The 16571-nt window shown below is 45.3% G+C and overlaps 1 protein-coding gene across 2 annotated transcripts in view; it reads right to left on the bottom strand.

Moving 5' to 3' along the window:
• cdh11 (cadherin 11, type 2, OB-cadherin (osteoblast)) overlaps nt 1-16571 on the bottom strand; it is a 123563-nt gene that overhangs the window by 48322 nt on the left and 58670 nt on the right. For both annotated transcript variants that reach the window (XM_055648830.1, XM_055648829.1), the window contains exon 2: nt 612-1010. In XM_055648830.1, coding sequence (XP_055504805.1) covers nt 612-839 — 228 coding nt within the window. In that variant the 5' untranslated portion in view covers nt 840-1010. The remainder of the gene's footprint in view (nt 1-611; nt 1011-16571) is intronic.

The following is a 16571-nucleotide window of genomic DNA, read 5'->3' as shown; positions in this document are numbered from 1 at the left end:
ACCTCTGGAGACTTTGCGCCCCACCCAAGGTTTCCGTGTGGTTCCCGGAGGTTTTTGTCAGTCTCCCTACCTGCTGCCACCACCTGCAACCTCCGGCCACCACCTGCAATCTCCGGGAACCTCACGGAAACCTTGGGTGGGGCGCAAAGTCTCCAGAGGTTTCCGTTCAGGTTTCCTAAGTGGGGCAGGGGCATTAGATAGAGCTCTAGGGGCTAGCAGAATCAAGGGATATGGGGAGAAGGCAGGCACGGGTTGCCGATTGTGGATGATCAGCCATGATCACAATGAATGGCGGTGCTGGCTCGAAGAGCCAAATGGCCTCCCCCTGCACCTATTTTTTATGTTTCTATGACGATGATGCGTGCAAGCTGAAGTTCCTGAAACCTGGGTGTCGTCACTGCTGCATTTGATGCCTCTACTTCTATCTGCGGTTCCCTCTCACCACATTAGCATAATCCACTTCCCTATTTACTAGTTATTAAGCCCTCACTATTCCTTCCCCTGCAACAGAGGGAATTGGGACAAATACGGGCAGGTGGGCCTGGCGTAGATGGGCATGGACGAGTTGGGCCAAAGGAGCTGTTACCGCGCTGAGCGACTCTATGACTTACCCTGCCCACCAGTACAGGATCCGGGCCCGTGTACTCCTCGATCACGAAGAACTGATTCCACACCCAACCTCTCTTGGATCTGTGAAGCACTTGTCCTTTGATCCCCATCCCGTGTCGAGATCGAGACGATACCTGGGAGCCGGTGGAATTCCTTGCGAGCGCAGAACTGTTCCACTGAGCAATGCTCAAACACGCCAGGAGTAGATGCAGGTAGAAGTCTCTCCCCATCCTGTAGTGGTATTTTTCTTGGATCAGATGCAGGGATTACAATCGCAGCTAAACTGCCTGGCTCCGTACACAACAGGAGATTTACTGTCAACGCTCCTTCATGGAGCAGCCACACTGTTCACTCCGAGCTTTCATTACCTTCCACAGGTCACGATGCTGCAAGTTTACAACCTACAAGATCACAAAGAGAGAAATCAGATTGTTAGATCACCCTGAAGGAGCAACAGTCAATCTTCCCTACAATTTGCTTAACATGTTGTGGATGTAGCCCAGTCCATCACACACACCAGCTGTAGAGCTACTGCCTTACAGCGCCAGAGAGCCAGGTTCGACCCTGACTATGGGTGCTGTCTGTATGGAGCTTGCACGTTCTCCCCATGTCCACGTGCATTTTTTCTGGGTGCTCTGGTTTCCTCCTACATCCCAAATACGTGAAGGTTTGTAGGTTAATAGGCATCTATTAATTGTCCCAAGTGTGTAAGACATAGAAATAGTGTGTGGCGTGATCGCTGATCGGTACGGACTTGGTGGGCTGAAGGACCCGTTTCCACACTGTATCTCTAAACTGAACAAAACTAAATAAACTAAATACTCACAAAGCAGAGACATCACGGCATGGTCAACATTGATTCATCACCAAATTACAATTGGACAAGAACAAAACTACTTAAAAATAAATAACTGTCTGTCTCTATTCTATTTTTATGAATTAATTTAAATTGGTTTTGTATATTCACTTGCTCTGATTCTCTGAGGAAAATTGAGGGTCAGGCTTTGATATTGAGCCAGCATTCTGTGTATTCTGCATTATGATTACATTTCCGTTCACCTATTATACAACAAGTCTGGACAGGATGGGTAAATGTATTAAAAGGACACAGGTTACAGATAGGTCGCAGTTGGTGCGTGTTGCAGTAATGATATTTATTCATTTAGACTCAGTTCACATTCACACCTGCAACTGTAATATCTGCTCATGAATTATGTAACACCAACGCTCGCTGTTCAACGTTCCAGCATCCCGATGCTAACATGAAACTTTACAGTAATATAGTATTGACTTTGTTCTTAATTGCTTTAACAAGCGATGCCCCATTAATTGAAAATGGTATAAGGAGGCCACAAAGTGGCACAGCGATAATGTTGGTGCCTTACAGCGCCAGAGACCCGGATTTGATCCTGATTACGGGTGCTGTCTGTACAGAGTTTGTTCGTTCTCGCCGTAAGGCCATTGAGGATAAATGGGGATCCTGTGGATAGGGTGAACTGTTTTTAATATCTGGGAGTCCACATCTCTGAGGATATGACATGGGCATCACACGCCTCAGCACTCGTGAGTAAGGCAAGGCAGCGCCTTTACCACCTCAGGCAATTGAGGAAATTCAGAGTGTCTCCGAGGATCCTCCAGTGCTTTTATGCAGCGGCGGTGGAAAGCATCTTGTCCGGGAACATTACCACCTGGTTTGGGAATTGCTCTGCCAAGGACAAGAAGGCTCTGCAGAGAGTAGTGCGTTCGGCCGAACGCACTATGGGAACTTCACTCACCCCCCTGCAGGAACTATACAACAGAGGTGCAACCCAAATAAAATCATGGGAGACCCCGTCCACCCCTGCAACGGACTGTTCGAGCTGCTACGGTCAGGCAAACGCCTCCGTTGCCATGCGGTGAGAACGGAGAGGGTGAGAAGGAGTTTCTTCCCAGAGGCAATTCGGACTGTAAACGCCTTTCTCACCAGGGACTAACTCTACAGAACGTTTTTCCTTCCATTATTTATTCTGAATTAGTAAATATGTGTTATGATTGTGTTTCTAATTTGTTTTGGTGTTTCGTGTTTGTCTTTTGCACAAAGTCCACGAGCATTGCCACTTTCATTTCACTGCACATCTCGTATGTGTATGTGACAAATAAACATGACTTGACTCGACTTGACTTAACCTTGTGGGTTTTCTCCGGGTGCTCGTCCCACACTCCAAAGACGTACAGGTCTGCAGGTCAATTGGCTTTGGTGAAATTGTTCCTAATGTGCAGGATAGTGCTAATGTACAGTGGTTGGTGCAGACTTGGTGGGCCAGGAAGTGCCTGTTTCTGCACTGTAACTCTAAAATCTAAAGTGTAAAATCGCTTCACGCAGTAGAGAATCAATATTCAGCGCAAGTCTGTGTGAGATTTTTTGCAGTTGCAATTGTTCTCTTGCTACCTCTCTGCACCTTTTCTTTTGCAGGCACAGTCTTATAAATATATGCAAATAATGCAGTCTCCAAGACTAATATGTGATGTACTGTTCAGAAGGTATTAATAAAAAAAATAAAAATTCAATTTTCTTCCAGAAGCAATGGACTTGCCGCCTGTGGATAAATGTTCAGTTAATCTCCATGGATTATGTTGGAAAATGATAATTCTCTCTTAATTCTTCACATTACTCTTTTTTTTGATGTGCCAGAATTCTAAGTTTCCTTCTGAGGCGAGAAGGCAGCTAATCCTAGCTGTAGAGGAAGATCTCTACCTGAAAGAGGCTTGGGTGTGGGGATCTAAGAGTCTGGGCAATTCTGCATCATTTGTGTTGTCCCCCTTCAGATACTAAAGGGGACACAGGGGCAGCACGGTACCCGAACGTGGCGTTGAAGGACGAGAAACTGAAGCAAAGAAGTGGAAGCCAAATAACCAAATGGAAACAAAGTCGAAACGCCAACTAACCGAAAGGGTGGGGCGCCTAAATGCAAACTAACCGAAAGGGTTGGATGCCTAAAAGCCAACTAACCAAAAGGCTGCGTCGCCTAAAAGCTAACTCACCAAATGGCCATTCTGCCGAATTGCCAACTAACCGTAAGGCTGCGTTGCCTACAAGCCAACTAATCGAATGGCCGCTCAACAGAAAAGGCAAATAACGGACATGACGTCGCCAGGGCGGGACTTGTCAGTGATTGGTCCAGACCCCCGCGTCCATCACATCACTGGCCAGTGGAGACGGGAGGGTGGGGGTCATATTCCAACACAAGCCAGAGGTGACTGGACACTCTGAACCCGAGCACCGAGCACCAAGTTGTGAAGGAGCGCATCCCTCGGGACAGCCTCCACTCTCCCACAGCCACGGACGCCCTCCGCCTCGTCTTACCCTTGCAGCCGCACTGTGACGGGTTGTGTGTCGGCAGCGCTGGGTGGAGCAGAGGTGTGGGACAGGTTGGGCCCTCTCAGAGTCACTGACCACGATGCACCGCCATCGGACCCCAACCACCACACCAGGGATATTTCCCCCCGCACCCCTCCCCACGACCCCCACAAGGGGTGATTCACCTCCACCAGGGACACTCGGCTCGGGGCATTGGCAGCCATAGTAAATCGCTTTTAATACATGGGGGCGACACAAATTCCCTGGCGGGCCGATGACAAGTGTGCATGACAACGAACAATTTTACCCCCCCCCCCAACAAGAAGCACGTTTTATTTATTACCATCTGGTTGCCTTCCTAACGCACACAAGCTCCCACGCACAAAACACCGATCTGTAAACTGCTTTAGCCGACGATGGACACAAAAAGCTGGAGTGACTCAGCGGAACAGGCAGAATCTCTGGAGAGAAGGAATGCATGACGTTTCGGGTCGAGACCATTCTTCAGGCCTGAAGATTGTGTCTGAAGGGTCTCGACCCGAAACGTCACCCATCCCTTCTCTCCAGAGATGCTGTCTGTCCCATTCAGACACTCCAGCATCTTGGGTCTATCTTTGTTGTGACAGTTGTCTCATTTCATCGGCTTCATGTATTGCGCGCAAGGAAGAGATGCTTTACATGCTGCTTGCATCTATTCGTTTGCGAGGGAGGGATAGAATGGATGTGACCAGCGGCTAAAGGCAGTTAGGACAGGGAAATAATCCCACCACTTAATTAACCAGGTTCCCGAATGTAAGAAATATTTATACATGTAACAATTCTGTTTTTAAATCAATGTAACTCTTTTTTGATTTTTAATGCCGAGTTAAAACCCCGTCCTGTGGGAAGAGTTTGCGGCAGCTGGTTTCATAGTGGTAGGTGCATTGTTGGTAGGTGCTGTCCTTTCACATGGACCGCTGTCAGTGCCAGTTTTCTCAACTTCCATAGCCGCTCTGCATAAATTTAGTCAGACGTGATGGACGCGGGGGTCTGGACCAATCGCGGACAAGTCCCGCCAGCGGCGACGACGTCATGTCCGTTATTTGACTTTTCGGTTGAGCGCCATTCGGTTGGTTGGCTTGTAGGCGACGCAGCCTTTCGGTTAGTTGGCATTTCGGCAGAGCGGCCATTCGGTGAGTTTGCTTTTAGGCGACACAGCCTTTCAGTTAGATGGCTTTTAGGCGTTCCGCTCTTTTGGTTAGTTTGCATTTAGGCGTCCCCCTATTCGGTTAGTTGGCGTTTCGGCTTTGTTTCCATTCAGTTATTTGGCTTCCACTTCTTTGCTTCAGCTTCTCGTCCTTCAACGCCACATCCGCACATGGGGGCAGCGCAGTGGCGCAGCTGGTAGAGCTGCTGCCTCACAGAGTCAGGCATAGCCCAGATCATCACATAACCCAACCAACCTTCCTATACTTCATGCTGCCTGAGCAAGCCCACCAGCATAATCAAGGACCAGTCTCATCCCAGACACTCCCACCTCTCCCCTCTCCCATCAGGCAAGAAGCATAGAAGTTTGAAAGTGCACACATCCAGATTCAGGTACAGTTTCTTCCCAGCTGTTATCAGTCAACTGAACCACTCTATTACCAACTGGGGTGGGAGATTGCATCCTTCACGTGGTCCACCCTGTTTCGACTAATGCAATCAACCCGACGTGCACAGATAAATAGATCAAATAGAACAAGTTGACCTTCAACTTTAGGCTGTGCATGGCATACGCAAGAAGAAGAAGATTGCCAACTAGAGAGTGGTCCTGACCTCCCATCTAACTCATTGGAGACCCTCGGACTATCTATAATCGGAATTTATCAGACTTAATCTTGCACTAAATGTTATAGCTTTTATCTGTACACTCCCACGTCTCCCCTCTCCCATCAGGCAAGAAATACATAAGTTTGAAAACGCACACGTCCCGATTCAGGGAGTTTTGTCCAAGCTGTAATCAGGCAACTGAACCATCCTCTTGCCTGCTAGAATGAGGTCCTGATCTCCCATCTACCTCATTGGAGACCTTTGAACTATCTTTAATCAGACTGCAATGTTATATCTTGCACTAAATGTTATACACTGTTGACGGCTTGAGTGCATCATGTATTTGCTTTGACTGGATAACATGCAGCAAAAAAGCTTTTCACTGTACCTCGGTACACGTGGCAAGAAACTAGCCTAAACACGGCAGGTGGAACTAGTGTAGATGGGGCATGTTGGTCAGTATGGGCATTGGGCCGAATGGCCTGCTTCCTTACTCAATGACTCTTAAAATGTAAAGTGTTACCAGATGGGGAGATGCGGGTGGAGACAAATACTGAAAGGCGATAATGTTTCCGACGAAGGGTCCGCAGCACGAAACATTAACGCTGTTTCTCTTTCCACGGATGCTGCCTGACCTGCTGGATTTTTATTTTAGATTTCTCTACTACCTTTGGCAATATCTACACCTCAAGTTATATCATCTCAAAGGAACAGTTTATTAAGATGGTATATCATTGCTGCTCGCGGGAGCTAACTTTGAGGAATGTGGTCGGGAGGTTTCAATGGAGCAGTGGCTACATTTCAAAAGTATTTCAGTGACTTGAAAGCATATTGAAACCTCCCATGGTAATACAAAGAGCTGTTTGATTGCAAATCTTTCTCACAAGGTCTAGGGTCCACTGTCATCATGGGATCTAATCAAATTTGCCGCAGTAAGTCATCCATCTGAATTGGAAGTGCAGATAGACACAAACTGCTGGAGTAATTCAACACTTCAGGCAGCATCTCTGGAGAAATAGAAGAGCTGACCTTTCGGGTCGGAACCTCTCTTTAGACTAAACGCAGAAGTGGGGAGAGGTGGGGGAGTGGATATTCTCTAGTATTTTTCTCCAAAGATGCTGCCTGACCCGTGGTGTTACTCAGGCATTTTGTGCTTGAGTATAAACCAACATCTATAATTCCTTCCTTCACGCTGAATGGGGTGTTTCTTAATTAGTATGGGTGTCAGAGGTTATGGGGAGAGGGCAGGAGAATGGGGTTAGGAGAGAGAGATAGATCAGCCATGATTGAATGACGGAGTAGACTTGATGGGCTGAAAGTCCTAATTCTAGTCCTATTTCTCAATGCCTGTTTCCCTGCTATATGACTCTATTGACCATAGTGAATATACCCCAGTTCACTCAACTGTTCCTACATGGGCTTGTGTTCCTCAGGTTTAGGTATTGGTTTATTATTGTCACGTATACCAAGGTACAGTGAAAAGCTTTGCTTTGCAACCTATCCAAACAAATCAAATATACCATACATAAATACAATCAAGTCAAACTCAAGTAATAAATAAAGGGGTGGGGTGGAGGTGAATCGGACAGTACCTCAGCTTATGGAAGGATCGTTTAGAAGCCTGATAACAGAGGGAAAGAAGCTGCTCCTTGGTCTAGTGGTGTGCGCTTTCAAGCTTCTGTACCTTTTGCCTGATGGGAGCAGGGAGAAGAAGGGATGACCGGGGGTGGGACAAGTATTTGATGATGTTGGCTGCTTTCCTGAGGCAGCATGAAGTGTAAATGGAGTCAATGGTGGTGAGTCTGGTCTGCGTGATGGACTGGGCTACATCCACAACTCTGCAATTTCTTGCGGTTTTGGGCAGAGCTGTTCCCAACCCGACAGTGTGCTTTCTACGGAGCGGTTGGTAAGAGTCACTCTGCAGACAGTAGAGGAGAAAGCTGTGAATGGTGCAAGGGGGGAGAGAGAGATCTGGCCGGGCCCAAGTCTGACACACACAAAAAACCAAACTTAACGAACCACAAAATTGCAGTGGGAGTCAAATGGCTGGGAATTCTGGGGCTGGAAAAATAGAACCCCCGAGAAGGGTCACGGTAGGAATGAAGAAACATTGTTATTACAGCAATAGAGTAAGATGAAATGAACCTAAAATATAAACATGGCCGACAGTTAATCAGACTTCTTGAAAGGAGAACTTGGACAAGTGCATGTTTGGATATTAAACAGACTAAACATTTTCATGAGATGGTGGGTGATTGGAATTTTTGTGTGTTGATAAATCATTCTCATTATCCTCGATGGGGTTTGTGAAATTCCTGAACATAATTATATTAACCAGCTTTCCAAAGGCTTCTGATGGCTCCAAATAAGTTTGAACCTTGCAAACAACTCAGTGGTGATGAGTGGTCTCGAGTTCGACTGACAGCTTGAAGACATTCAGGTCTGATGGAGGGTCCAGACCCGAAACGTCGCCCATTCTTTTTCTCTAGAAATGCTGCCTGACCCGCTGAGTTACTCCAGCATTGTGAGGCCATCTTTGGTGTAAACCAATATCTACATTCCTTTCTACACAGCTTGAATACATTGATTTCTGAAGAGCGTTGTTGAGAAGTTTTGATTTTTTTTGCTGCCTCAAAGACAACGGCAACTTGTATTTACCTAGTACCTTTCATGCGGTGAAAGTTTCTAAAGGCACAGATTTTATGTTGACTGCTTTCCCCAGGCAGCGGGAAATGTTGATGGAGATGATGCTGGGGAGGATGGGTATGTGTAATGGTTTCCCGGACGTCAATCCCCAGGTCACCTTCAGAACCAATGAGTGTCTTTTACCCAGGGTGGGGGGGAACATGAACCAGAGGATGTAAGGTGGCAGGGGCAAGAGTTAGACTTTACTGGAAACTTACGGCCCCCTCAGCCCACCGAGTCAACGCCAACCAGTGATCATCCCATACACTAACACTACCCTACACACTAGGGACAATTTATGTGTGTGTGGAGTCCATGTCGTTGGACCCGGGTCTGACTCGGTGGCTGTCTGTGCACCCGTCTCCTCACGGGAAAACATGTCACCCACAAACATCCATCTGGAGGGACTTAAAAGTCTGTGGCTCCAGGATCAGCCTCTACTGGGCAGCACAATGGCCTTACAGTGCCAGAGACCCGGGTTCCATCCTGACTACGGATGTTTTCTGTACAGAAGTTGTACGTTCTCCCCGTGACCGCGTTGTTTTTTCTCCCAGGTGCTCTGGTTTCCTCCCACACTCCAAAGACGTGCAGGTTTGTAGGTTAATTAGCTTCTGTAAATTGTCAATTGCCTCTAGTGTGTAGGATAGTGCAAGTGTGTGGGGTGATCGCTGGTCGGCACGGATACGGTGAGCCAAAGGGCCTGTTTCCATGCTGTACCTCCAGAGTCTAAAGTCAAGACTATAGAAACATAGAAAATATGTGCAGGAGAAAGTAATTCGGCTCTTCGAGCCAGCAATGTGATCATGGCTGATCATCCCAAACTCAGTAACCTATTCCTGCTTTCTCTCATTATCCCTCAATTCTGTTAGCCCTCAGAGCTATATCTTACTCTCTCTTGAAAGCATCAGATGAATTGGCCTCCACTGCCTTCCATGGCACTGATAGGCTTGTGGTCTCTCTCTGTCTCGGTCTACAGTTTCAAGCTCGCGTAGAAGGTGGCTGATTTTATTCCGCTGGTCTGACACTGCCTTGTTGAGCAACACGCTGCTGGAAAATATGCAACGTTGATCTCGTTCGCTGACAGAATAGTCGAGAATCAGCCGTCCTGCTTAAAGCTCCCTCTGTAGTAAATCAGAGTCAGTGTGATGCTTGCATTAGTGCTGACTGAAGTTTAACTGCTGTGTGAGCTTGGGCCAATCCAGCCCCAGATAATGGGCTGGAAACAGCAACCGTGCGATAATCCAAAGACTTCAATTATTTAGAAGAGATGTTCTTTCTTAAAGCAGCGAAGCTGCGAGAGACGCATTCAAAATTCTGAAGGGCTTTGAAGGTGTAAACAGGGAGAGCCGTTTTCAGTGTCAGGATGGTCAGTTGTCAGAAGAGCCAGGGACAAGATGAGGACGAAATTCTTCAGTACAGCAGGCTGTTATGATCGGCAGTGCGCTGCCTGAAAGCAAATTCAGCAGCAGCTTGTATAAGGGAAAGTGGATGAGCACTTAAAAAGGAGGTGACCTCAGTGCGGTAGAGAAGGATAAGGGAACAAGGGCTAATTGGAGTCACACACAGGGTGGAAATAGGCACTTCAGCCCACCATGTCCATGCTGACCATCAACATGGTGGCGCAGCAGTAGAGTTCTTGTCTTACGCTGTCTGTATGGAGTTTGTACGTTCTCCCGGTGACCGCGTGAGTTTTTTCCGGGTGTTCCAGTTTCCTCCAGACTCCAAAGACTTACAGGTTTGCAGGTTAATTGGCTTTAGTAAATTGTAAATTATCCCTAGTGTGTTGGATAGTGTCAGTGAACGGGGGTGATCGTGGGTCGGCGTGAACTCGGTGGGCCGAAGGGCTTTTCTTCGTGCTGTATCTCCCAAGCAGCTATGAGATTCTGCAGCCTTTAAGAGAGAATGATTATAATAGAGTTCTACTTGGGGTTAAGATGCCAGCTGATGCAGCTGTCTTAACCACTTCACTGTGTAGCTTCACAGGCATGAGTGACAGGACTACTTTAACCAGCCAGGCCCACAGGCTAGTAAAAAACGCAAATAGACTAGAACTGGCAGAAGCCTAGAGAGCACAGTCAGCCTCTGATCAATCTGTCAATCTCAACGTAGTATCGGCCACCATCATCAATCCACCAAGGGAACAGGAGAGAGACGTAGAAATAAAGAAAATAGAGCCAGCTCTTAATGAAATTCACATCGCCATCCGTGGGATCAGATTGCGTTGAGTGATGTTTACATTTGTACACACACGTTCCTAATGGAAATCCTTTATCAGGTAAGAACGGAGCGTAAGGCAACGCAGTGGTAGTTGCTGCCTTACAACTCCAGAGATCCGGCATCGATCATGACTATGGGTGCTGCCTGTATGGAGTTTGTACGTTCTGCCTGTGACCATGTGGGTTTTCTCCAGTTTCCTCAGATTTCAAAAAAGTGCAGGTTTGAAAGTTGGAATGGAATGCTATTGGAATGGAATGGAATGGAATTGGCCTCTGTAAATTGTTCCAGAGATGCTGCCTGACCCATTGAGTTACTCTGGTACTCTGCATCTAATTTAGCATCATGTCCTGCACAGATATCATGGGCTGAAAAGCCTTTCCTGTGCTGTGCTGTTCCATGTTCTATGACAGCAATCGGGTTTTTACAACAAAATGGCAGCCTCACAATCGGTATCATCGCCACGACCATTTAAATATAACGTTTATTTACAGCTAACTTTAAGTTCTGAATGTGGGAGTAAAGAAACAGAGCTCATTCATTGAGGGCGGAAAATATAAAGTGTGCAAGCCAGCATACAATGTCATTTTCTTCTTCAGTAACCACAAGTTAACAAGGTGGATGTTTGACGACATTGATCAGCTCGAGCGCCTCGCTTCTATTTGTATTTGTGTGCGCGCCTTTCTCCAATAATTTCACGAGGTACTTTTAACACACGATCATTAATCTGCCACTGCTGGCTGATTTATTTCTTCGGTTACAATGAATGAGATTTAGATTGAAGCCGGGAATAATAATCCCAGCGGTCGCTGACAAAGCGGGTACTCGGCAAGAAATTGACAGTTGTAGTGGTGGGAAGTTCTGCCCACTCACTCTTTAATAACACGGCGCAAGAACTGATTACAACCAAGGTAGGTTAAGTCCACTGGAGAGCAGAGTGGTGAAGGCAGAAGGATTGCCTTATGGATTTATCTATCCGGCTGTGACACTTCCTAATTAACATTTGCCGTAGGTTTTTCAATACATTTTGTCCTAATTATATTGTCCCTGAGTTGTGGATTCAGAGCAGTCTGGCACTTACCTTAGCCCGGTTATTCCCTTTTCCCCTTCCTCTTCTCTGCTCCCTCATCAGTCAAGAGGTACAGTAGTATGAAAATGCACACCACCAGATTCAGGGACAGTTTCTTCTCAGCTGTTATTAGCGATGTTACAATACTCACCTTCAGCAGCGCTGCAGTTCTGCCACTGGCCGTGTGTGCAACTTTGGCACCTTTGAGCGAGGGGGGGGCGGGATTAAAATGCCGTTTTCTCCTGCCTGTCGGAGTCAAACTTTCTCAGGCTGTTCAGCTGCTGCAGAAAAATCGTTCCGACTTCAGTTTTCAGAAGTTTTTAAATAAAATTTGCGGGACAATTTAATTCCTGGAGTGAAATAAAAAGCTACTTCTAACACCGTCAACGCCTACAACGGGACGGATCTCACGTAGGGGATAAAACATAAGGTAAGTTGTTTATTTTACATATAAACTTGCTTCTTAGGATGACTTTAATCCAAATTTCATTGGCAAAAATATGATTTTGGCCCCATAGGAACCGGCAGTGTTTTTCCTGCCGATATGGGGTTCAAATTCACCGCAACATTCCTATCGATCGCGTTCCACAAAAACCCACTCGCAAGATGATTAAAATGGCCATTAATTTACAGGAATTAAACAGCAAATTCCTTCCATTTGGCCTATAAATTCATGACAATGATATTTAAAAATCATGTTATATTGTGAATTCTTGTGTGAATGTTATTTGGACACTTAGGCTATTTAAAAATGTTAACCTTTTCTTAAGAAATGGATAGATGTTTAGATCTAGTAATTGAATTTTGTAATTAGCTACAATTAGGTAACTAACTAATTATATGCTTTAATTTCAGGTCATCCAAGTAAGATTGTTTCATAATTGTTTCAGAATGCTTCAATCTATAATAACTGAAAATTTCATTCAGTTCTCTTATTTCTTAAGAAAGTTATGGGCTTTTGACTGTCCTCGATCACAGCTTTTGAGTCAATAGAAAAGCAATGGGGAACAAGATGCTAATTTCAGAGTATGAAAATGGCATCTTTTTTAATACTGAACATATGAAAGTGAATTAGGTGTCAAATTAAACTTCTTTTTATGCTTTATCTGATGGGATAAATTGCAGACTTGATTTTTAAAATCTCAAAATTTTGTAACATTGCTACTGTTATCATGCAACTGAACCATTCAACCAACAGCTAGAGAGGTCCTGACCTGCCATCTACCTCTTTGCAGACCCTCGGACTACCTTATATTGGACAACTGGACTTTATCGTGCACTAAACCTTATTCCCTTTATCCTGTATCTGTACATTGAGGACAGCTTAATTGTAATCATGTATTGTCTTTCTGCTGACTGGATAGCACGCAAAAAAAAGATTTTCACTGTACCTCGCGACAATGAACTGAATTAAATAATATGTTCTACACCAACGGAATGGTGCTTGAGGGGGAAGATTTGTGCACAGCAAGATCCCACTAACAGCAACATGATTGCAGTTTTTAGTAAGTTGATTGGTTGTGCTACCAGAGATAACTTGATGCAGTGAATGTTTTAGTTTAATGTAGTTTAGACATACAGCATGGAACCAGGCCCTTCGGCCCAACGGGTCTGCTCTGACCAGCGATCCATGCATATTAATACTGTCCTACACACACATTAGGGAGAATTTTTACACGTACCAAACCAATTAACCGACAAACTTGGGAGTGTGGGAGGAAGCCGGAGATCTCGGAGAAAACCCACGCGGTCACGGGGAGAATGTACAAACTACATACAGACAAGCATCCAGAGTCGGGATCGAACCTGGGTTTCTGGCACTGCAAGCACTGTAAGGTAGCAACTCTATAGCTGCGCTACCGTGCCGCTCATAGAGCATAGAATGTGGTCCACCGCAAAGAGTAGACATGTTCTCGGTTTGACGTCTCTCATCCAACCGAACAGTAATCAACCGTTACTAATCTAATACCAGTCCCATTGTGCTGCATAGATTTCATAACATAGCTCCTGGAGTGGGATTTGAACACTTTTTCTCATGCCTACCCACTGAAACATTGCTGACATTTACTGTAGGAAGGAACTGCAAATGCAGGTTTAAACCAAAGATAGACACAAAAAGCTGGAATAACTCACTGGGTCAGACAGCATCTCTGGAGAAAAGGAATAGGTGACATTATGGGTCAAGACCCTTCTTCAGACGTTTAGTCATCTTCAAGTTATCAAGAAAGATTTGATGGAATAAAACCAGTCCCTGTGACACCTTTTGTTGTGGAGTCATTTTTCTGAATAGTATGGAAACAAGCACCTGCTCCACCTTGTCCATACTGACTAAGTTGGCTCACCCCAACTAGTTCATGCCAACCAAGATGCCCCATCTAAGCTGGTTCTGTTTGCCTGTATTTGGCCCATATCTAACTAAACCTTTCCCATCCATATACCTATCCAAGTTTATTTTAAATGTTATTACAGTACCTGCCTCAGCCATCTCCTCTGGCAGTCTCTTCCATACACCCACCATCCTCTGCGTGAAAATGTTCCCCCTCAGGTTCATGTTAAATCTTTCTCCTCTCACCTTAAACATTTACTGATATACTTGAGCTGTCTTTCACATCTAAACATCGATGCAGTGAATCTTTTTTTAGTTTAGCTTAGTTTAGAGAAATAGGCCCTTTGGCCCATTGAGTCCGTGCCGACCAGTGATAACCCCGTACATTCGCACTATTCTACATACTAAGGACAACTTATGTTTACCAAAGCTAATTAACCTATAAATCTGTAAGTCTTTGGAGTGTGGCAAGAAACTGGAGCAGCACGAGAAAACCCACGTGGTCACAGGGAGAACACAGAAATTCCATACTGACGGCACCCAAGGTCATGATCGAAACAGGAGCTTGGGCTTGGGAGACTTGGTTGTCTTTGTCTGACTTTTATTTAGCAATTAAGAAGCTTCAGCATTTAATTTAATGTAATAAACACTTCAGAACATTCCTTTATTCTCCATGCCATGTGACCCCCATTTCTACATTTTCTTGCTTCTATATGACGTGCAAATTAGAACCTCAATTAATTTTACCGTTTGATTGAAAATCCTTCATTAAAATTGTGTCTCTTTTCATGTAAAGCAATTCTGTTAATTTGCAAATCCTCCTTTTAAATTTTAATTGTACTGATAATGCTTGATTAACATTGCAGTTTGTCACACTTTGAAGAGGTGTCATTTTGGTCACGTCATGCGCCATAGACTGAGTCAGCTACTTTACGACTTCAGCCCTCCTGATTACTTGGTTTAAATGTAGTCGTATTATTGTCATGTGTCAGGTGCAGTGAAAAACCTAATTTTGCATGCTATCCAAACAGATACATGGATACAAATGTCAAACTCAACTACAATAGGTAGACCGAAGGAGAAGATTCAGAAAAGGCCACAAAGAACTGGAATAACTCAGCAGGTCATGTCTGGAGAACATGGATAAATGATGGTTCGGGTCGCGACCCTTCTTCAGATTGTGATCTGAAGATACAGAGTGCAGAATATAGCACTCAGCATTGTAGCAACAGTTCCAGTGACAAAGTCCCATATCCACAATGCGGTAGAGGTGAATCGGACATTACCCTAGCTTATGGATGTACTGCTCAGAAGCCGGTTAACAGAGGAGAAGAAACTGTCCCTAAGTCTGGTTCATTTGCTCTTGTGTCAGACAACGTTCTGCCATCGCTTTGCCACAGCCAGTGCTACCTAAGCCGCGCTTTCAACCTCTGTATCTTTTGCCTGACGGGAGCAGGGAGAATGACTAGGTTTGGACAAGTCTTTGATTATTTTGCCTGCTTTTTCGAAGCAGCATGAAGTGTAGATGGAGTAAATGGTGGAGAATCTGGTCTGTCTGATGGACTGGGCTACATCTGCAACTGCAATTTCCTGCAGTGCTAAGAGCATGCGGGTGGGTGTTGATGGCCGGACAGGTGTTATTTAGAGTGGCACGTAGCAGTAACTGAGTACCAGAAACCCAAAAGAATGGATTAATAATCCAAAATAGACCAAGAGTTCAAATCCCACGATTGGAGTTGAATTTGAATTCAGGTTACCTGGGCTTGACAACTATCAAACGAGAATGAACCCGAGGATGACTGGGATAACATATTAGGAGCATTTGACGGCTCTGGGTCTGCACTCGCTAGGGTTTCGAAGGATTAGGGGAGACGTCATTGAAACCTTTGTAGGATGCTACTGCAGATGCTGGTTTACACTGAAGAAAGGCAAAATGCTAAACTCAAAGGTCAGGCAGCATCTCTGGAGAAAATAAATAGGTGGCATTTCGGGTTGAGACCCTTCTTCCGACCCAGAGTCTTTTATCCAGATACAGCCTGAGTTACTCCAGCATTTTGTGTCCATCTCATTGACAGCTTCCAGATAATGAAAGGCCTAGATGGAGTGGATGTGGAGAGGATGGTACCACTAGTGGGGGAGTCTAGGAGCAGAGGTTACAGCCTTAAAATAACAGGATGTACCTTTAGAATGGAGATGAGAAGGAATTTCTTCAGCCAGAGGGTGGTGAATCTGTGGAATTCATTGCCACAGGCGGTGCTGGAGTTGGTCATTGGGCATTTTGAAAGCGGGTAGAAAGCAGGTGAATGGGTGAAAGAGGGAAAATTAGATCACTCACGATCGAATGGCAGAGCAGACTCAATGGGCCAAATGGCTGAATTCTGCTCCTATATCTTATGGATATGATCTAATGGAAAGCTGGAAGGAAGACAGAAGGGAGAAAGGAATGGAGGGATATGCTGTTAAATTGCGGTGAAGGAGGGTGGAGAAAGGATTAGCTGAAGCGTGACTCTGGTAAGGACCAGAGGATTAATCGCACTGTC

Source organism: Leucoraja erinacea, chromosome 17 (genome assembly GCF_028641065.1).
Source record: "Leucoraja erinacea ecotype New England chromosome 17, Leri_hhj_1, whole genome shotgun sequence".
Lineage (NCBI taxonomy): Eukaryota > Metazoa > Chordata > Chondrichthyes > Rajiformes > Rajidae > Leucoraja > Leucoraja erinaceus.
The sequence above is the reverse complement of the archived record's forward strand: the minus strand, read 5'-3'. Positions and strand labels throughout refer to the sequence as shown.